The following is a 24,388-nucleotide window of genomic DNA, read 5'->3' as shown; positions in this document are numbered from 1 at the left end:
AGAAATCTTTGTGTTGGGAAATTCTTGAACATGTTTTTCTCAGTCAAAATGGTGACAGAAGCTTCGTTCGTGCTGTTACATCAATGACTGGCATACTATCACCCGAGTAACGTTGTTGGACTTACCATCCCGGATGGATCACTTTCTGAATGTACCCCTATGGCGTTGTAGGCGAGATGTTTGTTCTTGCGCAGAGGCAATATTGTAGCTTATGAGGTTAATGCGAGGCGCGATCATTGCTGGTTGAAAACTTTACCCAATACCCCGCCTGGATGACTTGAAAAATAGTCAGCTGTGGCAATTTTTGATGGTTTCTGACGAAACCTTTTAAAATTGTACAAAAAATAGTTTGTGCTTTTGACTTTTTTGCATTTATGGGTGTGTTAGGTTGGTCTAATATTTGTCGTTTAAAAAGAGCGTTTGTGTCATGCTTTATAGTGTCTTTAGCTGTTTGTGATGTTGTAGTGGTAGTGTTTAGCTTTTAATTTTTTGTTTCGTTAACCTGAAACGGTTCCGTTGCTGTTTTAGTGTAAAACAGCCTGCCATGGCATATTCAGATTATTTCTAAAGGGAATTTAACTAGTGATTAAAGCACCTGGTTTTAGACATCTTCCTGTGGTGTTTGACTCCGCCCCTTTTGGTTCCTACACTAGCAATGGAAGGTTTTTGCTGATACTGTCTTGGCTTATGTACCTAATGCGACTCGGTTGCAAAATTCTTGAAAAACACCCTGTAATCACAAATTTTTCGTTATTTAGAAGGAGAATTGTACACTGTGTTTATGGCGTTGTAATATTATTTGAAACGAGATGGGGTGACTCGGAGTAATCGTTCTATAAACCAACAGGAAATAGTTGAGAGAAGGAGTAGTTTGTCGGAACGGATCAACCATAGCAACGCTTACAAACAAGGCATCTCGCTTGGAGTTGGTGAATGCTGAGGAGGAATTCTTATGTTTGTTGTTGACCATGTTTCTTTTCAGTACACTTCACTAAAACCCACAGTATTAATAAAAAGAGCAAGGAATCATCTAAGAATCATATAAAACCCAGTAAACCTTGAGATCACTTGTCACATTACAACAAAATATAGGCCCAGCTATCAATATGAGAACGTGTATGAAACTAAATTGAACAACATTAATTTTTTTTATCTTATTCATTTCATTAAATTTTTTTTTTATATATTAAACATGGACCTTTACCTTCATTAAATATACTTATTTAGGCCTATTTAATTCATGCTCATTTTGTAAATGTTAGCAATTATTGTAGACAGAAGCAAAAAGTTGGAGCTTCCGGCAAATGTCATTTCTCACATTTACAAAATCGGGTGATTATATTCGCCCATCGGTGTAAATGTCTCTTTATGTATACAGACAAAAGTAAGTTATTACAGAATGATCACTCTGCCCATCCATGTAAACGTCTCTATATATGAGATAAAAGAATGAGGGTTAATCACTGTCTGATGGTGTAGTGTTGTGACTGTGTTTATTTGCAATTTGTGTAAATCCGGATAAGTTGATTGTTTTTAAAAATTCGAGGAAAGTGGTTGCCTTAAAAAAATTAAATAATGTTTACTCGATAACTTTAGTGAACTTCACTTAAACATTCCAGCCCTTCCAGCAATTATTTTAAAGTTCAATACACTAAATTCCAAGTTGATTTAACTCAAAATCATTTCTAATATCAATTGCTCTGTCCAATTACACAACTTAGTTTCTTAAGTTAAATGAAGTAAACTTTAAATTCATTTAATTATATAAAAAAGCAAGCAATTACCAAAAGTAAAAATTGTTTTATTTCAACTGAAATATTTTAATTTGAAAATACAATACACAGACAAGAAAATTCTGTGAAATTACTTGCCAAATTTTACTTCCTAAAGATGTGGTCTTCTGAACTATCAGTGTGAGGAAACTTGTCTGTAAACATGTTATTCTAAAAGTGCAACGTTACAAAGTTTCACTTTTTTGAATTGTAGCTGAAAAAAAAATAGTTAAAAAAAATACACACACACACACACACACACACACACACAGTGAGGGAAATAAGTATTGGACGCATCAACATTTGTTTCAGCAAATATATTTCCAATGAGTCTATTCACATGAATTTTTCACTAGACATCAGTATTGTACCACTGTATATATAAATAAAATAAATTTCAAATTTCCATAAAATAGGAACATTGAAAATAAGAATTGAATCAAAGCACAAAATCAGTGCCAATAGCATAAAAGATGCACTTAAACATTACAAATTAACCATTTGCTAGTGGAACAGTAGAATAACAATTGGGAGGCCCGTTAGCGTTACAGTTAGCTGATTTTTCCAAGATTGAATTTTGGGTGCCAGCTTACCTCCCAGGTTGACCATTACCTGCTGAATAAAGTGGAAACTATGGAAGGTTTTTCATACACTTAGGATAGTTAAAGTACAGGGCATAAATCAGTCCGAAAAGAACACAGAAGGCCTGAGGCAGGTCGGCCAGTTCATCCATCACCAAACGCCCTGCCAAGATGATGCTCACTTTGAATGGGTTTAGCTGAATACTTTCTGATTCGAAACAGAGGATCCCCACTGGAGTTTGATACTGATTAATGAAAACATGGTGCACCCTCAAGAAACTTTTAGCGTTGGCTTTATTCTTTCAACAGTATGTACAAAGCAAATCGAAATCACTATTTTAAAAACCTTTCCATGAATTTTGTGCCATGTGGATATTACAGGGGCGCCATGAAGAGTTTTAAGGGGGTATGCAAGACATAATTTCGGTTCCCCTTCTTCCACATGAATGTTTTTTTTTTCTTTTCACGTTTAATAAGAAATTGAAATAATTTCTTAGTTAACATTTATATTATTTCAAACAACATTAAGCTATTGTTTATATTTAATTATATATTAAATATTCATATATTTAAGTAGGATAGGCTCCAGGTTCCCCCGTGACCCTGAAGAGGATAAGCAGTATAGAAGATGGATGGATGGATGGATATTTAAGTAGGCCTAACGAAAATACTTTTTACGGTTTAAATTTCAGTTTCAGTTTTAGTAAATTATATATAGGTCTGCCTAAAATAACCCTGCTTCCATCTATGGTAGCAGTTTTAACCAGTCTTACACAGACAACCCTCGTTATTTTACCTCATTGATTTTTTTTATTGAATCATTTGTAACTGTTTAAATTATATTTTAACAGCTTTCCTTCATATTCTCAGTAAGATATTACAATCTAGGCAAAATAAATAAATAAAAAAAGAAATGTAAAACCCATCAAAGCGGCTGAACACCGCAAAAGGCTTAAATACAAACGGAATAGCGGAATAGCAGTTTTAAATCTGCAGTTATTATACATAACAAAAAGAAGCAAAGTTAAGTAGCCAAACTAAGCCAAGCCTAAACTTTTCAGACATAAAGGTAATACAATTTAAATTCGAACACGTCTTGTTTTCATGCTTGCCCATTTTTCTAACATTTCATAAGGGTGTTGGTCGTGCAATTGCGTGCTCGGTTGAAATGAATGCCAGATGCACTAATCCAGATGCATCGTCCATTGTATATCACAGATCATTTTTTTATATATAAGTTTGAGTTTACTGAATGACCTCTCTGCAGAGAACACTGTGATAAGCATGGTAAGAAAAACTCAGCATCTCATTCCAAATAACAAGACAAGTCATAAATTCCATAGTTTGTATTTCATTAGACAGTGCACATGCCTCTACAGAAATTTGGCCATTTTTAGATTCAGGTTCAAGATTTTCCAAAGCATTGAGTGCGCCACCCAGCTGATACCTCAAAGCTTTGACCGAGTCCAGTTTTGCCTCCCATCTCTTATCTCTGAGGGGTTTTAATGTTATGTCCACAAACTGTTTCAGAATGTCCCAGCGTTTCGTATCTCTCACTTGTTTGCTGATTTTATCTAACACACAATCTGCGATGCATTTTAAGAATTCATTTTGTCTACACCAGTTTAAATATGAACTAGGACTACACTTTTTTTCTGTCGATATTTTTTTTTTTGGCTGTTCTGAGCAAGGCCGCGTTATTCCAATGGGCATCATGGGCTGCAGCCCAGGGCTCCGAACACTAGGGGGCCCCGAGAGGATTCTCTTTTTCATTTTAAAATGACAAATTTTGGCCCAGGTAATTATCCGTATACATAGATCAGCGTGGAGACACACAAAGCACAAGTCATGATAAAGGATAACATCACCTCAACAACATGTCGCACGAAAATGTCAGAAAATACGATAGTGGCGCTAAAATGAGAGGAGGGCAGGAACAGAAAAAACAGAGAAATTAAGAAACTCTAAGTAAAATTCCTACACTTACAACTTTCTTAAAAAGATCAACATCAAACATCAACTAGAATTATTTCCACAACACCTCACATTCAGAACTTGGAAAATCAAATTAAGCACTTGCGTATACTGTACTTGTCTAAATATTGAATCATTTGATCTTGAGTCACAGCCCCTGCCAGCCCCTGGTCTAGCCCCATCATGGTGGTCCCAAAACCTGATGGAAGCCTCAGGATCTATAATGACTTCCTGAAATGAAACCAGGTATATGAGTTGGACAGCTACCCCCCTCCCTAGGTGGAAAACCTGGTGGAGCACCTGGGGAGAGCCTGGTTTATCTCAACATTCGACCTCACAAAAGGCTACTGGCAGGAAGCCCTAGCCCCGCACATAAAACCCAAGAATGCGTTCAGCACAGGCTCATGGACGTCGTCCTACATGCACATTGGCAGGTCACAGCAGTCTACTTGGACAACATCATGATCCACTCACGGACGTGATAGGATCACTTGTATCAAACCCATGAAAGTGTTATCCACAACCCACTTCCAAGTGACAGGTACGTGCCTTCTTGGGGTTGGCAGGGCATTACAGAAGGTTTGTCCCTAACTTCTCCACTCTAGTCTCCCCACTCTCAGACCTAACTAAAAAGGGGCAAACAGACCAGGAACGATGGCCCAAGGCAGCAGAGCTGGCATTCCAGGTTCTGAAGCAAGTATTCACAAGCTCGCCGGTGCTAAGGTAGCCAGATTTTGATCGTCCCTTCACTGTGCACACAAATGCTTCAGAGACGGACCTGGGTGCCATAGTCTCCAACACCTTAGATGGAGAAGAAAACCCAGTCCTTTTTGTGAATAGAACGCTGACCACCGCATAACAGTAGTGCGCTGCCTTGGAACAAGAATACCTGGACATAAAGTAGGCCATTGAGGTATTGTGATACTACCTTGCTGGCAGACACTGCACCCTGGTCATGGACCAAGTCTCTCTTCAATGTATGGCAAAAGCAAAAGATGGTAATGTTTAAATAACCCAGAGGTTTCTGTCATTGCAGGACTTCTTGTTCCGGTGCAAGAAACTACTGCCACCTGGGTGCTGACCACAGACGAGCACATGGAATGGAGCCTTCTCAGAGAAGACTGGAAAGGATAAAAGGGCGCCACAACCTCAGCAGCTCAAACAGTTTTTGTCTATATGACTATACTGATCCATTTGTGTTTTCTTTGTCTTTCAGACAACAATGATTGCAATGACAACTCTCACCCACCCGCATGTTGCTGCACAGACTGCAGCAACCATGACCACACTCCTCTCTAACACTTCCCTCACAGCCCGCTGTCTAAAAACCACGTCCCTTCTGCACTCCCATCCTCCCTCTTTCCCAGCACCTAATAAAATAAAAGCTATCTTAACCACCAGCCCAGCCTGTCTGTGCATGCCTGCTGCAGCTGCGAGTTGTTTCACTGACCTTTTTCCAATCTTCAACTGTCCAGTTTCAGTGAGTCTGTGCCCATGATAGCCTCAGATTCATGTTCTAGAAATTCTCAGATTCGTCAAGACACAATTTTATGAATATTCCCCTTTTTCTGACTCACGGACTCAACAATCATGTGCAGCAAATGAGTCAAGCAATGCCAGTGATATTGTGCCTGGCTGGAGTAGAGCAGTTCATATCAAGTCATTTACATTGCTAGTTAACTCAGCGATTTACAACTTAATCTCCTTAATAGAATGAAGTTTTGACTCTGTGGCATTAATATGTTCTTTCTCTTCGGGAAAATATTCCTCACGGACATTGAGAAATTTAAATGCATATAAATCACAATCAATAATTACTACTATTCTCAGTTAATACTTAAGATTTTAATAATTTTGAGTTAAAAAATGTACAATTTCTCTTTAAATTCTAATTTAAATGACAACAATCAAGACCCTGGCCACTTTTTACTATTTTCAATGTTGAGTACAAACTTTATTTATTGTTCTTTCTCTTCTTCTTCCTCTTCCTCTTATTGTTGTCACCGTTGTTATAAAACATCTTCAGGGTTTCCTAAAAGAGAAATGCAGAGCAGTTTTAGTTTACACAGCATGTGTGTTTTTCAAAACTACATAGTAAGTGTGCGTGTGTCTGCTTTGTTGATGTAACCCTAAAACTTAAGAATTTCATATGACTGAACTTTTTTATCCCTGTGTAAACTGTGTAAATTGTTATGTAATGATAAATTTAAACAAAATATTGTTGTGTATCAAATTAGCGATTATCATTTTCATTAAAGATCCTCTCCAGCTTGTATCCAGCTTCTCTCGCTTTTAGGAGTGTGTCCATTTCATCCACCTACAAACACAAACACAAACACATGAGGGATGAGGGATTGGTGTGTCTGGTTCTGCTTCCACATGACCAAAGCTAATTCATCATTTATGCTTGAATATCCACCTCACAAATAATTCTAAAAATAATGTTAATAATGAGTGTGTGTGTGCGTGTGTGTGTGTGTGTGTCTGTGTGTGCTCACCCTGGTACGCAGGAGCTCAGGATATCCAGTTCATGTTCATGATCGTGTAGTTGTTCTCACCCTCCAAAAGCATCCAGATGATATTATTAGCCAGAGTTGGGTGGATTTTCTCTACCAGTGGCAACATATAATCATCTGCAGAGAGAGAGAGAGAGAGAGAGAGAGAGTGAAATGTGTGTGAGAGTTAAAGAGAATAGAGATAGAGTGAATGGTCCCAGCCATCCAATCACATAAGCTGGGTGGGGTTCAGGCTCCTGACTGTTTCTATGCCTGCTTATTGAGTAACAAAAGCAAGAGCAGTTGCAATCAGGTGCTTGTAGAAGTTTTCAGCCTATAAAAGGAAACACTTTCCAAACCATAATAAGGAAGTAAAAAAAAGTGGATTCAAATACTGAGCTGCAGAGCAGGAGTGTATATGATCCATATGTATATGTGTGTTGGTGTGTGTATATGTGTACTCACATGCCATCTGGATCTGGTCGTCTACCGGCGCGGACTCCAACATGTAGATGGTCAGACACTTTTCAGCTGGTGGACACGTGGGTACATTCTAGGAACATAGGATATTATTATTATTATCACAATTATAATCACACAATTAGATTAGTATCATTACTTTCTTATATGATATATTGTAATATTAAGGATGCAGAATATTTTGTGTTTGTGTGTGCTGCTCTGTTTTTCTCTTACCGTTTTATCCTTGCCATGCTGCACTTCACTTTCAGACAGCATAGATGTAGAAGGCAGACATGCAACATCTGCATTTACAGCTTGACTTGGAGCTGAAAGCTCATCTGCAGCTGGAACTAAAACTGAGACACTTTCTACAGCTGGAACAGTGTCGACAACTGAGACACTTTCTATTGATGGAACTGTATGTTCAGCTGGGACACTGTCTACAGCTGGATACTTTTCTACAGTTGGAACTGAGTCTGCCACTAGAACAGTATCTACAGATGTTGGTGTAGTTATATTTGTACACTCTACGGTCACACATGGCACCTGACTGCTTGATAGTGGGATGTGATGGTGCCAGTGATCTGCGGATGCACCGGTGCAGGTTCAACCACATCGGGCATATTCTGGCATATGCTTACAGAAAAAAAATCCCCAAACAAAGACATATACTTATAGGCTGTGTCCTAAACCATATCCCGCTACACAAGTACATTTGTGGTGAAAACTAATCAGTAAAAACTGTTAGCTACTGTAACTACCTCAAATGTTCAACTGTTGCATAAAATGCCATATCTGTGGCTGCGTCTCAAACCGTGTCCAAACATTCTAAATAGTATAGCACCATAGCATACGAGTAGGTGCCAAACTCCCTGTTTACATGATATTTAGTACAGTAGCATCAACAGGAAAAAGTCATATAAACACCACATTAGGAACTAACACTGATTGCTAAAGGATATTTACCGAGATAGTATCCTATGTGTTTTGAAACACTTTATATACACTAGCATTCAGTAGCCTCAATGGGGGGTTCAGTCAGAGTGGCCTGGCTGCTAAACCCTGATCTAGCAAGCTAAGACACTATTTAGTACAGTAGTATGCGATAGTACAGTAGTATGTGACACAGCCATGGAGAGACTGGAACACACACACACTGTGTGACAAATGTAACACTGATATACATCCAGACAGCTGTAACTCACATTGTTGCTGGATGGTCTGTGCAGTACAGTGCAGATTCAGGTTCTGAGTCTGTAACACACACACACACACACAGAGCGACATTAACACAAGTTATTTCATTCAGTTATTTCAGATCAGAATCACAGGGGGCAGTTAGTTATGCTATCCAGCTAGCAGTATAGCCTCTTGTGGTAACTTGGGGTAGCTACAGGCGCTGCTCAAACTTTCTGCAGCCAGGGACCCCTTTAACTGGTACAGGTTGGTAGAAGTTGTATACGGTGTTAACATGCATGCTCGCCATCCTCTGCATGTTCTGGTAGCAAAGGCAAGCCGGGTGTTCCACTTTGCGCTGAGCCACACCAACACACACCGGCTTCTTGCCCCAAATCCTTCCGTTCATCTCATTCTTGGCCTTTGTGGCTTCCTGTGGAGATGAGGAGTTCACGAAGCCAGACCCCCTGGAGTGGCCATTTTTCATCTTCACCTGTAGGAGACAACGAGGAGACACATTAGGACATGCCAAACATAATAACCATGAGGTATTGAAGATGAAGATGAAGATTGAAGATTGAAGCATGAAGATTTTCATACTAGCTGCACTCTTCAAAGTCAGTAAGGCACTCGTCATCTACTCTGTCATCATTCGTGTGTGTGTGTGTTTGTGCTTACCTGCTCAAACCTCAAGTCACGATTGAGTCTCGCTGCTTTAGTTTGCGCTCGGTGACATACATCCGGCTACTGTACAGGGTGCACGGTGGCTTAATGGTTAGCACGTTCGCCTCACACCTCAAAGAGTGTGATAATTGAGCGGTAGAGAAGGTAAAATGTGGGAAGAAAAAAAACAGCAACATGGTCAAAAAGGATTCATAAGTGTAGACCGCACGGTGGTTAGTGATTAGCACGTTCAACTCACACCTCCAGAGTCGGGGGTTCGATTCCCACCGTGACCATGTGCATGTTCTCCCTGTGCTTTGGGGGTTTCCTCCTCCAGTCCAAAGACATGCATGGTAGGCTGACTGGCATGCCCAAAGTGTCCGTAGTGTATGAATGGGTGTGTGAATGCGTATGTAATTGTGCCCTGCAATGGATTGGCACCCTGTCCAGGGTGTACCCTGGGTGTACCCCGCCTTGTGCCTGATGCTCCCTGGGATAGGCTCCAGGTTTCCCCGTGACCCTTAAAAGGATTAAGTGGTATAGAAGATGGATGGATGGATTAATAAAAAAAAAGCAATATAGAGGTAGTGGAGACTGCAAACACTGGACTCAAAGTTCCAGAATCCAAGGCATCTATACAATGAAGCTGTACAGAGTTTTGGCAGAGAATCGACTCGGCTAGTTAGCGATCTATGAAATGTCAAGCACAATATCACTGATAGAGGAATTAGCATTAAAGTTGAAGCTTTGGAACTTTATCTGTTTAAGCAGAGTGTACAGATGCACAGAGAAGGACAGACTAAAGGACTAAAGCACTGCTACATTGCTCTCTATAGGTAAAGATTATGCGAGGGCTAAATAACACTGGCCCCACTATCAGTAAGTATTGTGGGTAATGTAGGAAACCATTAAGCAAATAGAAGTGTCCAACATGTCCATGAAAAGAGTTTAGACTGAAAATATCAACTCAGGATTTCATTGAAAAGTAAACCTTGGACACATTAAAGATCACATGTTAACGATAAAGGTTAATATGCAAGTCGTTCAGGGTGGATTTTTCCTTTAAGCACATGCATTCTGACACAAAAAGTCATACTTACAACATTTGACCTGTGACCACATACTCTCCAAAACTTTGTAATCCAGTGCTCCAATATGCAAGGCAACATCGATGAGAACTCCAGGAGGAAACTTCTGGGATTGTTCATCTGTCCACTGGGCTCTGGGACTCATTAGGCAGCACAACGAAGAATCACTATGTTGCATGTTCAAATTATCTTCTGAAGCACGATGGATAACCTCAACACTTACCCATGTTTAAGACTCTGGTACTTCTGGTAGTAAAAATATGTTGTTTTTATTATTCAGCAACCAAGACAAGTCAATTCAGATGGCCTGCACTGTTCTTAACAAATACTAATTTCCATTTAAAGACACAAATTTCATACTTGTAGGACAACCAAATCCTCTGGAATCACCTCCTTCCTCAGTGACTGAATCAGCTCAGTAAAAGAGGTGATATCACGGCTGATGCTTTTAATCGTCTCATTCAGCATCTTTTTCTTCTGCTCCTCTTCTTTCTTTAGGGCTGCAATTCTGGAAGCTTCTTCTTTTAGAATCTGATGGAGCCTCTCAAACACCTGTCTGATTTGCTTCTCTGCTTCCACTGACTGGCTCTGTAAAGTAACAAGTTTTATATTCTCAAAAGTCTCTTCATACACTACGAATAGCATTTGGATTGTGCATTTGAAAACAAAGACATTAAAAGTTGACGCCGAATATCAATTACCTGAATATAACTGATTGTATTGTTGCATCGTTTCTTCATATTCTTAAAATACTACAATTTGTCAGCAAGTATCTTGACATTTAAGTCAACAGTTCCTAGATCAGAACCACATGGTTAAATCATTATAGGCCTTGTTATATCATACTGCAGGGCTGGGAATGAAAAGTCAAAAATCTCAACTCAAGTCAAGTCTCTTACTTTTATCCCAGCCATTGAGAGATGGGTGACAAATGAAAGGAAAAACCATCATAAAGTATAAATAGCCCTATTAGGACTGGATTAGCTTTAAATGAGGAGGTGGGGTAATGTATTTGTTAGTGGAGTATCTCTGTGATTTTAGTCCTATCTGATTCTATCATCATGTCATTCATTTTGTATGGACTGTGTATGCATTATGGTGTATTTTACCTTCTAAAAAAACGACCTGGTAATATACAGTATATCTTATCTGAATCTCCATGGTCCCGCATGGATGGATCATAGAGATGCCTGTACAATCGTACCTTTCGGCAAGAGTTAAAAAAATTATTTTCCGTACGGGATACTGAGGAGACAATGCATTTCCTGGACTGTAAGATAGCAGAGCTTAGACAACTGCTGCAGTCAACATTTCCAGATTTTCATTTAAAGCCAAAGGACCACTATGTGGAACAATACCCTCAGCTTATTAGGATATTTGGCCCCTTGTGTGATGTTTGGACAATGCACTTTGAGGGGAAGCACAAATTCTTTAAAAAAGCAATTCGCAATATTCAGAATTTCAAAGATGTTGCCATGACACTTACAATCACACACCAGAAAGCAATTAGTTACCATCTTCATTGTAGCTCATTTCTCAGACCATCAGTTGAGATGACAAAGGTCACCCCAGGTTTGGTTGCTTCTTTCCCTTTGAATGTTCTGAGTGTAATTGCTCAAAACATTACAATCAGGATCAATTCTTGATGTGTCGTCTGTCTGTTTAGATGGAATCAAGTATCATCCAGGCATGATTCTCTCTACTGGCTCATGCTCAGATCTCCCTGAATTTGCCCAGATTGAAAAGATTGTTTCACAGAAATTTTGTTTTGTCTGCCACAAAATGACAGCATGGTACTGTGAGCATTTGAGATTGTACCAACTTCTCTGCAGTGATATCACCTCAATGTGTATGGTTAGGATGTCAGAGTTGAATGAGGTCTTCAACTATCAGCATACAAGGTGCAAGGAGAACTTATGGTAACACTGAGACGATATGCTATTTAAAAATGTCTTTTTTCCCAGATAGCTGTCCAACAGATATTAACCATGAGAGTTATTGTCTCCAGGGGAGACATAAGAAAAATGACTATAACAACACGACCTGACACACTTGAAGATTTGATTGGGTGGCTCAAATGCACTCCCCAAACAAACTACAGCTTCACGTTACAGGACCAAGATCCCGAATTTAACAACGAACTGTGTAATCTTACAGATCTCTCTGAGCTCCCAGAGAAGCCACCCATCAAAATCATCCCAAAGATTGAGCTAGTACCAATCACTGCACAAACTGAGATCCTGTCCATCTCCTCTCTGAATAGAAGTTCTCAGTGTCCAGATGTATTTTACATTCCAAAACTTTCTGTTGATGTCAAGTCAATTATTTACACCATTTTTTTCTATTTTTACTTCTGACTGTTGGTAGTGCTACTGTTCTTGGCACCACAAAAGTGATAAATAATCTACTTTAAGCAATTTGTTAAATATAAATACAGGTGCAGTTAATGAGCTGATTAGAGCTCTTCTCAGGTCAACATTTCTGTATTATAAATTCTTTCTTCTAATATTTTGAGATACTGGATTTTTGATTTCCATGAGTTGTAAGCCATAATCAAGATTAAAACAAATCTGTAATGAATCTAGAATATGTGAAAGTTCCACTTTTTGAACTAATTACAGGAAAAAATGTACTTTTCCACATGTAAGACAATGTGGTTGCCAAGAATTTTACCTTATTTTTATGCTTTGTTTCCTTTTCTTCTCTATCCCATCTAACACTATCTAAATTTTTTCATATTGGTCTTCATAAAATAAAACCACATTTACTGTTAGTATTCCTTTTCCTTCCTTATTACTTTAAGGCAGGATACTGTCGATTTTTTTCCCCCACCCAAATGCTGCAGAGTATTTTGTCATTTTTGTAGAAAATCTTAGTTTACACTCTAGATTCAGTGCAATGATCCCAACTTATTGACTGTATACAAGCGGACAACATGGTGACATTCACTCCATTTGTGCAGTTTTGAACCTTACCAAGCTACTTCAAGTGTTCATAAAAAGGTCATACAGTACATTCAAGTAAATCGTTATAAAATTTCATGTTAGCTTCCTTGATTTATGCCATCACTTTGTTCACTCACATAGGTTTGCTAGATATATCATCAGTAGTCAGAACAACAAACTAAGGGTAAAGCTCAAACTGTAAAAATGACCGAACACTATTCCCCAAAATAATTAGTAACTTAAAATTCTTGGTTTAGCTCCTTCTCCGTTCACCAACATAGGAATGGGCTGGATGTAATTATTTATTTTTATTGTACTGCAGACAGCAACTAGAGGACATTGGAGATATTTTATACCCCTGTTTAAGGGGGTATTCACACTGGCAGTTTGGTACAAAACAGAGCACAGTTTGCATGAAACATTGGTAATGTGAAAGCTGTCATGCGGATGCAGGAAGCACACTGTGGTACTAAACCAAAGACTATCTGTAGGAGGTGGTCTAATTTTGGTTGCACTGGAACTGTGCCACAATTCCTGTGAATGTGAACAACTTGTACTGGGGAAGTAAACTAACCAGCACACATGTTTTAGCCAATGACAACATTTGTTTCCACAGCACCCAAACCAAAAATAAATAAATAAATAAATAAATAAATAAATAAATAAATAAACAAACAAACAAACCCAATTAGACTGTAAACAACATAAAACAAACAAACCCGACAAAACATCAAAATAAAATAGCTGCAAGCAGCAATGGCGGATTCCTCCTCAAGATGGTGGACCATTTCAAAATTGACATGGTAGAGAAATTTATCCCACAGATACAACATTTCAACACAGTTGGATCAATGGCAGATTTTAAGTTAATTTTTGTAGTTTTCCACAAATTATCATTGTAGAGAAAGATCAGGAGTCTGTGAGAATTTTGGAGAATTACTTCATGCTGATACAATTCTATTCTAACGTCATTTATGTATTCCTGTTGCTATAACATTAATCTGAATGAAATGTAGGCTACTATAATAAAACTATTTAAGAAGTTTAACCAGATTTATGGAGAACAGATGGCACATCACACCACCGGTACTTTCTAGAAAAAGATCACTTTATTGACAATTTTATTTAGAAAAATATAACCATAAAAACATTCAAGAAAGCTAAACAAACATTTACTCTGTACGCCCTCACAAGGCCAAACGGCGATACACAACTGAAACTAACTCCGCACTGCACTCTGGTGGTTATTCCCCGAACAACACGGCACAATAGAAATCGTGATCAAACACTAATCAGTGTGGGAAAATCAGCACTTCCCCAGTCCAGCGTACACGGATCATGTTCATATAAACTTTAAAACTCACAACCCCAACACATAAGCTAACAGAAAATTAAAATATAAAACACTTCCAGGAAACAAGACCGCAACCCAGGGTCTAGAGAAAAGTCAGCCATGCCAGATCAGTGCCCCAAAGAAAGCACGCACTCTTCTTCACTTTATTTCAGGTGATGAGTCCTCTTTGTGCACACAATCTTTTAGCCAGCACTCTAAATACCCCCACCCTTGCCTAACTACACAAATAGCTATCTTCATTGCTGGACAAACCCTAATGGTCTCAAGCAACACAAAACATCCCAAGCTTCCTTCCCCTGCACGCAAAAAGCCAGTCACGTTCACTCAGCCGAACCCATTTCCTCTCACCTCTTGTCTCTTAAATGTAATCCACTCCAGGTGTGTTTAATCATCCCTGTCTTCAGTCAATGGGAAGAGAAGGTGTTGAGGAAAAATTCAGATAGCCGTGGCCAATGCCAAACAAAAAAGAGAAACCCCCAGCGTTCATCACAGTACTTTGGCCCGATCCAAGACAAATGGTGCCATCTAGCGGACGATAAAGATATTGTTAAACATAATATAACATATTATCAAAGATAATATTCCTTTAATGTCATTGTGTTTTGGAGATATGAGGTTGCCATCGTACATGTTAACATACTGTAGTGTTCTCTTTGTGTGTGGCACAGATCAAGTCCATAGGTTAATGTTCCATTGATTTATGGACACAATAATTATGTGCAACAGTTGTCAATTCACCAATATAAATTGTTCAGCCAAGTTTTATTTGATTCCTTATTGCTTATCCTTCTAAAGAAAGACGTGTTTCCCCACACATATGTACCACAGTTCAAGTCAATCGGACCTACGGTTCATGAGGAGAAGATTTTTGTAGTTTTGGATACATTTTCAATGTACTGGGAAATCTATCATAGCAGACTTTATGGGTCCCTATTGCTTTTTTGTTCCCCATGAGAAATAAGGCATGTATACCAATTTTCAGACAGTTTGGACTTATGGTGTAGGGGGAAAAATCACATAGATTTTGGGCGTGGCCTGTAGCGCCACCTATCGGCTCAGGTGGGCCATTTGTGGTGTGGGAGTCACTCGTGGCCTGTAGTATCAATGTGCCCAATTTCCAAACTTTTTACCATTCAGATCTTTGTTATTTGGCACTTTATGGAGATAATAATAATAATAATAATAATAATAATAATTATTATTATTATTATTATTATTATACTAAGAAGAAAAAGAAGAAGAAGGATCCTAACAATAACAATAGGTTTCCTGGGGTCTTAAAAGGGGTGTCCAATCAGAAAGGGCCGTTGTGAGTACAGATTTTCATTCCAATCAAGCAAGAGCCACACCTGATTCCACCTGTTTAATCAGTTACTCTTCGCTTTCATTAGATTATCAGGTGTAGCTCCTACTTGAATGGAATGAAAATGCATAAGAAATGGACAGGCCTGGTATGCAGTTACTGGCTCAACTTGGCAACTTGCCCCTTCTAAGATGGCGGTGACGTTGACTTATTTATTCTCCTTCCGGTCCTTCTCTGGTGTGCGCAGCGGCTTTAAAACGTAAACAGACTCCGCCCCCCTTTGCGTTTTTGTTTTTTTTACTTATAGGTTTCGTTTCTTTCGAACTAACGTTCCCGCGCTGCTTCACTAATCTGATCGATGTAATGGGTTCTTCTCTTGACAAACCGTCCGATCGCCACGCAGTTTGTCCGTTGTGTCACTGCGAGAGTTGGGATCAGATCACACTGGAATGCGGACACGGATTTTGTCGGAAATGTGTAAAAGAGCTGTGGAGCGGTGCATCCGCGGGCCCTTATTACTGCCTTGAATGCGACCATGAAATCAGGAAGCTACCCGACTTCTTCGGAGAGACAGACGGAGCGTCTACATCTACAGGCACACGCATAAGTACTGACCTACAGCTAGTCAAGTTATTATACAGTCGTGTATATTTTCTTTACTGCTCTAATTTCCGTGCACAAACAACTAGTGCGCCATATTTATGACCGAGGGAGGTGCTTGTTTATTGACCCTGGCGCTATTCCCAATTCCCACTCCTTTTGAATTTGAATAGGTGTAACTGTATCTGCATCTGCATCTGTCACACATCAGGATGCGTCTGAAGTCACGCGTAAACTTGCTACATTCATTAATTCCTGCATTTAAAAACATAATTAGTGTTTGGAAACATATGACGAGACTGTGACGTGGATTTCCTGTTACCGCAAATAGGTACTTAGTTATTAGTTTAATACCTGTGGCAGATTTAAGAAACCACTAAAAGTGGTTTTATTAGCAACCATTAAAAATGAGCAAAAATAACTTTTTTTTTTTAATATTCTGGGAACACACACTTTAATAGGAACACCTGTGCAAGGTGATCTAATCAGCCAATCATGTGGCAGCAGGGCAATGCAAATTTAAAAATTAATAAATAAATAAATCATGCAGTTTACAGGTCAAGAGCTTCAGTGAATGTTCACATCAAACATCAGAATGGAGGGGGAAATAGTATGATCTCTGACCTTTTTGACCGTGGCATGGTTGCTGGTGCTAGATGGGCTGGTTTGAGTATTTCAGACACAAAATTCCCTAGAATTTATACAGAATAGTGCAAAAAAAAAGCAACATTCTGTGAGCTTAATTTGTTTGTTTTTTTTTTATTTAAAAAAAAAAAAAGCCAGAACATATGCACAAATCAACATCCAGCTTTCTCAATCGAACAAAACAAAAACAAGAGCAAAAGCCATAATAGCCACTTGAAAATAAACATGCAATGTCTTTGTCTTAGTTTCCACCCCTAACCCCCCATTACAGCAAAACATTCCCCCTCTAATAAAACTCATCCATTTGTGTGCAGTAACAAACTATGTACAATTCTTCTTCAGTTTTGTTCAACATCTAAACAAAGGAAAACAAACAAAACAACATTCTGTGAGCGGTGTGTCTGCAGGCTGAAGCACTTTGTTGCTGAGAGGTCAGAGGAGAATGACCACACTGGTCTGAGCTGACATGAAGTCTGTAGTAACTCAAATAATCAGTCTGTACACCCGTGGTGAGCAGAAAAACATATTAGGATGCAAATCACATCAAACCGTGAGGTGGATGAGCTACAACAGCAGAAGACCACATCAGGTTCCACTCCTGTCAGCCGAGAGCAAGAATCTGATGCTATAATGGGCACGGATTCACCCATATGGCCCATTATAGCATCAGATTCTTGCTCTCGGCTGACAGGAGTGGAAGCTGACGTGGTCTTCTGCTGTTTTAGCCCAACCACCTCCAGATTTGATGTTTTGTTCCTGCTGAGATGCTTTTCTGCTCACCAGGGTTGTAGAGTGAATAGTTGAGTTACTAAATATTTCCTGGTAGCTTAAACCAATCTGGCCATTTTCCCCTGACCTCTCTTATCACCAAGGTGTTTCCACCCACAGAACTGTTGCTCACTCAATATTGTTTTGTTTTTCACACCATTCTGTGTAAACTCTAGAGTCGTGTGTGTGAAAATCCCAGTTTATGAAATATTCAAACCTGGAACCAACAATTATGCCTCAATTAAAGTCACAGAGATTTTCTTCACACTTTTTCTTCATTTTAATATTTGATATGAACATTAACTGAAATCTGCATAAAAAAATTTTTTTGCATTGCGCTGCTTCCACATGATTGGCTGTTTAGATCACTGTATGAATGTACAGGTGTTCCTAATGTAGATTTAGATCCCTGTTGAGCAAGCCATAGATGACAGTGGCAAGGAAAAACTTCCTGAGAGGACACGAAGCAACCGCAATGAGGAACCAGACTCAAAAGGATAGTATCACCAGATAGTGAGATTATGAGTCATTACTCTTGCACAACTGTATGCTTTAAAGTCAACCAGCACTGAGTGTTTTAAAAGAATCTTCAGCACAGACATTGAGTCCTTTTTTTTCCCGCTTGTTTGAATGTTTATCTTTACTTCTGTAGTATACAAGTTATCTTTAGGCTTAAACTCTGTAAATGAGTTGGTTACATTCAAAAAACATTATTGCATGTGTATTATATATGTGACTGATGCAATCTTCAAGTTGTTCAGCTTTGTCCACTTTTGTCCAGGCAGTTTGAGACTGTGGAGGTATAATTTATTTATTTTTTAAAAAATCTTACAAATATGATTGGGTGGTACTGGATTAGGGCTGGGCGATATGACAAAAATATCATATCTCGATACTTGAGGACATTTCTATGATACACGTTGCGTACCATGATATATAATTTAGCTAACAAACTGTCTGCAAAACAGAAGTAAAATAAATATTTTTAATAAATAAATGACGAAAACCACTTAAACTGAGTTTGACGATACGTTTCTTAATGGCTGCAAAGTGTGAAAATATGTGAAATCCATGACAACCATTCAGTATCATTTAATTTGTAATGATTAAAAATCTAAAAAAAAAAAAAAAAAAAAAAAAGAAAATACATCACCATACCAACGATATCTCAGGAAAGTGTTTCGCGTAATCATTTATCACGATATCGATCTTATATCGATATATTGCCCAGCCCTACACTGGATATAAGAATTTCCACCAGGGTATTGCATTCAAGTATAAAGAATACAAGTGTATGGTAAAAAAAAATAAAATAAATAAATTTTATATATATATATATATATAATATAAAATATAAAATATATATATATATATATATATATATATATATATATATATATATATATATATATATATATATATATATATATATAATATAAAATATAAAATATATATATATATATATATATATATATATATAATATAAAATATATATATATATATATATAATGCTTTCATTATTATTGAAAGTCAAAATTTTATTGCTTAACATAACAGGTGCAGCAGCATTGCTGAGGGTTTTTAAGCATTGCGGATTGTTACTGGCTACTTTTATAAGACACAGCTACCATGTTAGAGGTACAGTAAGAGGGTAAAGCTGATCATTTTTCCATGTACAAGTTGTGTTAATCGTACTGAAGCCCTTGAGGAGTGTGTCTTTCTGCTGTACTGGGAGTGATCAGTTTTGGGCCTGTGGTGGTCTCTTGTCAATGATTAGACAGAGTAGATGGTGTTCCTATCAATAGTACAGTAATTGTTAACATACAAAGTTTGTAAATCTATTGTTTCAAAAATAATGAAATTAAAAGTTTCCAAATATTAAAAATATAGAACAGGGAAAAACTATAAACAGTAAGAAAAAAAAAAAGCGGGGGGGGGGGGGGGGACAATATTTGTGATACTCTTTTGGCTTTAAAATTGCATTAACTGCAGTTTTTAGTACACTGTTTAGGTACACTGTCAATTTTATAAGGAAATCTGCTGGCAGGTTGCTCACAAGATCTTAGCTAATTTCCTGCAATTCTTCTGCAGAGCTGTTTATTATCTTTGTTTAATCCTGTACCTGTAAGATTATATCTGGTCTATTAGGCTGTTTTACTTTCTTTAACTATACAAATTATTGAAAAGTTTGGAAATCTTTCCTTCGGTCACTGATTCAGAAGATAAACATCTAAGACAAAATTTTAATTTCAAATGAACAGTGTCTACACACTGATTGTGTCTACGCATCTGATAAATGTGCGGATAAAGTGATATCTGTTTCTAGTTTGGTTGTAAAAATGCTTTCTTTCATTGTTATCTCTATTTGATATTTGATTTCATTGTGTTCTCTCTATTTGACAGACATAAAGAATCTTGGAAAGCGCCTCTCTGAGCATTACTCGTCAAAAAGTTTGCTAGGGAAAAGGAAGTTTAGCTCGTCGTCATTCAGACAGAACATTGGAGGACACCGACTAGGCACAGGTTCATCTGAAAACCACACAGCCATCAATGACTCATCTGCTAATGAGACACCGGCAAAAAAGAAAGCAGCCACAGAAACACCTTCATCGGAAAGACAAAGAACGTCTCCTCTGCCAGACACTTCAACCACTTCATGTCCAGAGAATGGTCAAAGAGACAGAGAGTTTGGTGAAGCATCCTGTAGTGGAATACAGACACCGAAACAAGAGTCACCACCGCCAGTCAACACCAAGTCCAAGGAGTCCCCACAGAAATTCGCAAACTCCTCCAACAGCAATGAGGAACAGACAAGGAGTCCAAAAAATTCTCCGAAATCTTCAAGCACTTCTAATGAATCCAGTGAAAGGCCTTCAACTGGCGGCTCGATAGTCTGCCACTACTGCTCCAGTCGTGAGCACAGGACGGCTGTGAAGACCTGCCTGGTGTGCGGTGCCTCCATGTGCTCAGAGCACCTGCGGGTTCACCTGGAGTCACCCGTGTTCCAGAGCCATCCTCTTGTGCCTGCTGTGGACGACGTGTCACAGTGGAGGTGCCAAGAGCATCAGGAGATGAACCGCATCTACTGCCGTCCTTGTGGGGTGTCTGTGTGCACCGTTTGCACTGTGATCGGCTCGCACAAGGATCATGCCTGCATCAGCATCAAGGAGGCCGAGAAAGAGCTCAGAGTAAGTACAACACCGAGAATCTGAATAAGCACAGTTCATTAAAGTCAGTGAAGTTTTAAGGTCCGAGGCTCCGTCCACATGTACGTGGGTATTTTTAAAAACATAGTTGTTACCCTTCCATTTCCAAAATGATTTCCACCCACATTAAAACGCAAAAGCATTTACAGTACCGTGCAAAAGTCTTAAGCACATGCATTGAAATTCTGTAGAGTAAAGATGCCTTCAAACATAAAAAAATTAAAATGTTTCCACGTTAATAAAAATACTATAAAGAGCAGTAAACGGTAATAAATTAAATATGTGGTGTGATGCTTTGGAAAAAAAAAAAAACAGTAGTCTCCGGTACAATGTGTGCAGGTTTATAAAGAAATGAGCTGTAACTTTTATTGAGGGTCTTGCAGAACCAGCCACAGTTCTTCTGGAGACTTTGACTGTCGCACTCGCTTCCTATTTGTGCAGCAAAATCCAGCAGCCTTCATTCAGTATGTTTACATGGACAACATTAATCCGATATTAACCCGATTAAGATGATACTCTGATTAAGAAACTAGCATGGAAACACAAATTTTTAATTACCCTTATCCCATTAAGGTCATACTCGAAGTAAACACGTATCGAATTAAGACATGTGGAGTATTCCTGTTTTAGTCGCATTATCGACGTGCGTTACAGACATGTACACACCTTAATCACACTATTAACGCCATGTGGGAGTTTTCACCGCATTTTGTGACCAGACACGTACACACATGGCAGTGCTCAACTGTTTTACGACAAACAAGAGAGCACTGCTGCATCCTAAACCGCGTACTTAACTACTATATAGTAGGCGAAATACATGTATCTCAGCTACTATATAGTAGGTAAGTACGCGGTTTGGGACGCAGCCCGCGTCTTCAAGCAGTTGTCTATTAGCACGTATAGCATGACAAGTAATTAACTGCACTTGAAGCTTTCGTAAAAATTTAAATTAAAAACACCCAAAATTGTATACTGTACCATAACGAAGACAAACTGTACGTCGATATGTGAAATTCTGGAGGGACGTCGGACGGCGTGACGTGGGGACGTAATGACGTGTGCTGTTAATCGCTCTATGTTCTATAACATGTAAAACGGGTACACGAAAGGAATATTCTAAAACCTACTCATGTAAACACCTTAATCACAATATTGTCTTATTCAGAATAAGGTCAATAATTAGATTACTGCTCTCCATGTAAACGTAGTCAATGTGGTTTTTTTTTTTTTTTTTTTTTTTCTTTTTCTTTTTCTTTTTGTCTGAAAAGTGGTTTCTTACATATGCTACTTTCTTTACTGACACACAAACATTTTTCTGTAACATTTCATTTTGTGCTGGAAATCTAATGTCTTGAAATCTAAAATGTTTTTTTGTACTGACTCGAGAATGTAGAAGTCATAAAATAAAAAATCTCTAACAAAGTTTGTACTTAAAAATAAAAAAATTGGGTGCAAAAGATTTGGGTGCACTGTACTGTAGGTGATATGCCATAAACCGTTATATCAAATACCTCAGGAGTAACTTTAATAGCACGCGTAACGTGTGATGGAGAAGGTGAAATTAGGAAATGCACTTCACCCACAGCAGTCTCTGATTCTTATTCAAAATCTCTGACCACATTACTGTTTGTGCTGGATTCAGGATCAGTGCAGTGAATATCAAATATTCTTGCAGCTCTGCACAATAATAAAATAACAAATTTAAATGGCAAACGTGTTTATTAAATAAGAAATTACAGACCACAGTGTAACATCCTGATCATCAACAGTGATGGATGGAGTCCTCTCACATTTATATAATAGAAATGGACATGTGCAGTTCATGCTGTGATTCCCCGCATCCATTTGAAAATGGAGGGAAAAAAGGATTTTGAACATTTCTCCATATGTTTCAGTGACCCAAAGTGTCTACAGAAATATCCGTATAAGTGTGGACGGGTCCCTAAGTCGAGGCCTGTTTAATTTTCTACAACGTGAAGATAATGATTCATTACAACTATTTTTGACTACTTTCATTCATTTTTGACTACTTTTTCAGTTCTCTTCTTTATTGTATATTTTGCTTTAGAAAATCCTGGACATTGAGCCAGCACCTAATGTATTTTCAAGGTTTTGTTTCTCACTTGGACTTTGCCCATTTTTCAGGCCTGTCTAAAAAGTGATATGAAAAAGATACAGACAAAGGAAGCAGCCATCTTAAACCAAGTGAAGAAGCTCACAGAGAAGAAACGCGGCGTTCAGGTATGTGATGCTGTATTTACATGACGAGGTTCTTATTGTCCAAAAGGTGAAGTTTGAAGGCATCACGCTAGACTCACTATGAAATAAAAACTGAAATAAAAACTTAAACTTTACCGTGCTACCTTGAGAGGAAATTTTTTTATGTATATATAATTTTATTTATATAAAATATAATTTTATTTATATTTATACAATTTTATTTTTATATAAAATATTATATTTTGTGTGTGTGTGTATGTATATGTGTGTGTGTGTGTGTGTGTATATATATATATATATATATATATATATATATATATATATATATATATATATTTTATTATTATTTATAATTGCTATTAAGAAGGCCTTCAAGTTAACTCCTCTACAGTCCTAAAATATGACGTTGATTTTATGCATTGTGCTGCTGCCACATAATTGGCTGATTGGATAAGTGCATGAATGTATAGCTGTTCTTAATAAAGTGGAGTGTCTGCATCCACCTTGCACCTTCTATCTTTGTTTTTCTTTTTTATAGGAGTCATTAGAGGGTGTACGCTCTGCAGTAGCGCAGCAATATCAGGCCATGCGAGAGGCTCTGAAGATCGAGGAGCAGCAGGCTCTACACTGTGTGTCAAAGGAAGAGAACCGAGTGCTGAGGAGCATCCAGGCACAACTCGACATTCTCAATCCAGCCCTTACAACCATTCAGTGCACTTCCCAACCACTGATTAATTTAGCTGACGCACAGGGGGCATCACGGGTTCAGGACCAGGCCTTCATCATGGTACGAACAGCTACACAGGCTGACGAATAGTTTATGAAGAAGGGAATATAAGTAGTGAGATTACAGAACCATAGTCAGATTTATTGTAAAAAGTAATATAACTTTGTATTTTTCCTTTTTAGGAGTACAGAAAAATAACGGAGTCGTAAGTACATTATTTATTTTACTGAAATTAATTTGACTTTCCTAGCTTTATAGACATATTAACCAGTCTGGGTATTACAGTGTCAGTGAGAAATTATGAATATTCATTCTTTTAGGATTCTATTTTATTGTCTTGTATCTACTTGATAGAAAATGATTTGTCATTGACAGCAACTATTAATGTCACAAGATATATTATCAG

General features: G+C 38.1%; 1 protein-coding gene and 1 non-coding gene across 2 annotated transcripts in view; both read left to right on the top strand.

The window, feature by feature from the left end:
• Window positions 1–182: 182 nt before the first annotated feature.
• LOC128618809 (U4 spliceosomal RNA) lies at window positions 183–323 on the top strand. The gene has a single exon (XR_008387828.1). It is a non-coding gene; the product is annotated as a U4 spliceosomal RNA (small nuclear RNA).
• Window positions 324–16,093: 15,770 nt separating this feature from the next.
• si:dkey-29p10.4 (tripartite motif-containing protein 14) overlaps window positions 16,094–24,388 on the top strand; it is a 10,821-nt gene continuing 2,526 nt past the window's right edge. The window contains exons 1-5 of the mRNA XM_053642165.1: window positions 16,094–16,420; window positions 20,230–21,014; window positions 23,181–23,276; window positions 23,794–24,042; window positions 24,165–24,187. Coding sequence (XP_053498140.1) covers window positions 16,177–16,420; window positions 20,230–21,014; window positions 23,181–23,276; window positions 23,794–24,042; window positions 24,165–24,187 — 1,397 coding nt within the window. The 5' untranslated portion in view covers window positions 16,094–16,176. The remainder of the gene's footprint in view (window positions 16,421–20,229; window positions 21,015–23,180; window positions 23,277–23,793; window positions 24,043–24,164; window positions 24,188–24,388) is intronic.

Source organism: Ictalurus furcatus, chromosome 14, assembly GCF_023375685.1.
Source record: "Ictalurus furcatus strain D&B chromosome 14, Billie_1.0, whole genome shotgun sequence".
Classification (NCBI taxonomy): Eukaryota; Metazoa; Chordata; class Actinopteri; order Siluriformes; family Ictaluridae; genus Ictalurus; species Ictalurus furcatus.
The sequence above is the reverse complement of the archived record's forward strand: the minus strand, read 5'-3'. Positions and strand labels throughout refer to the sequence as shown.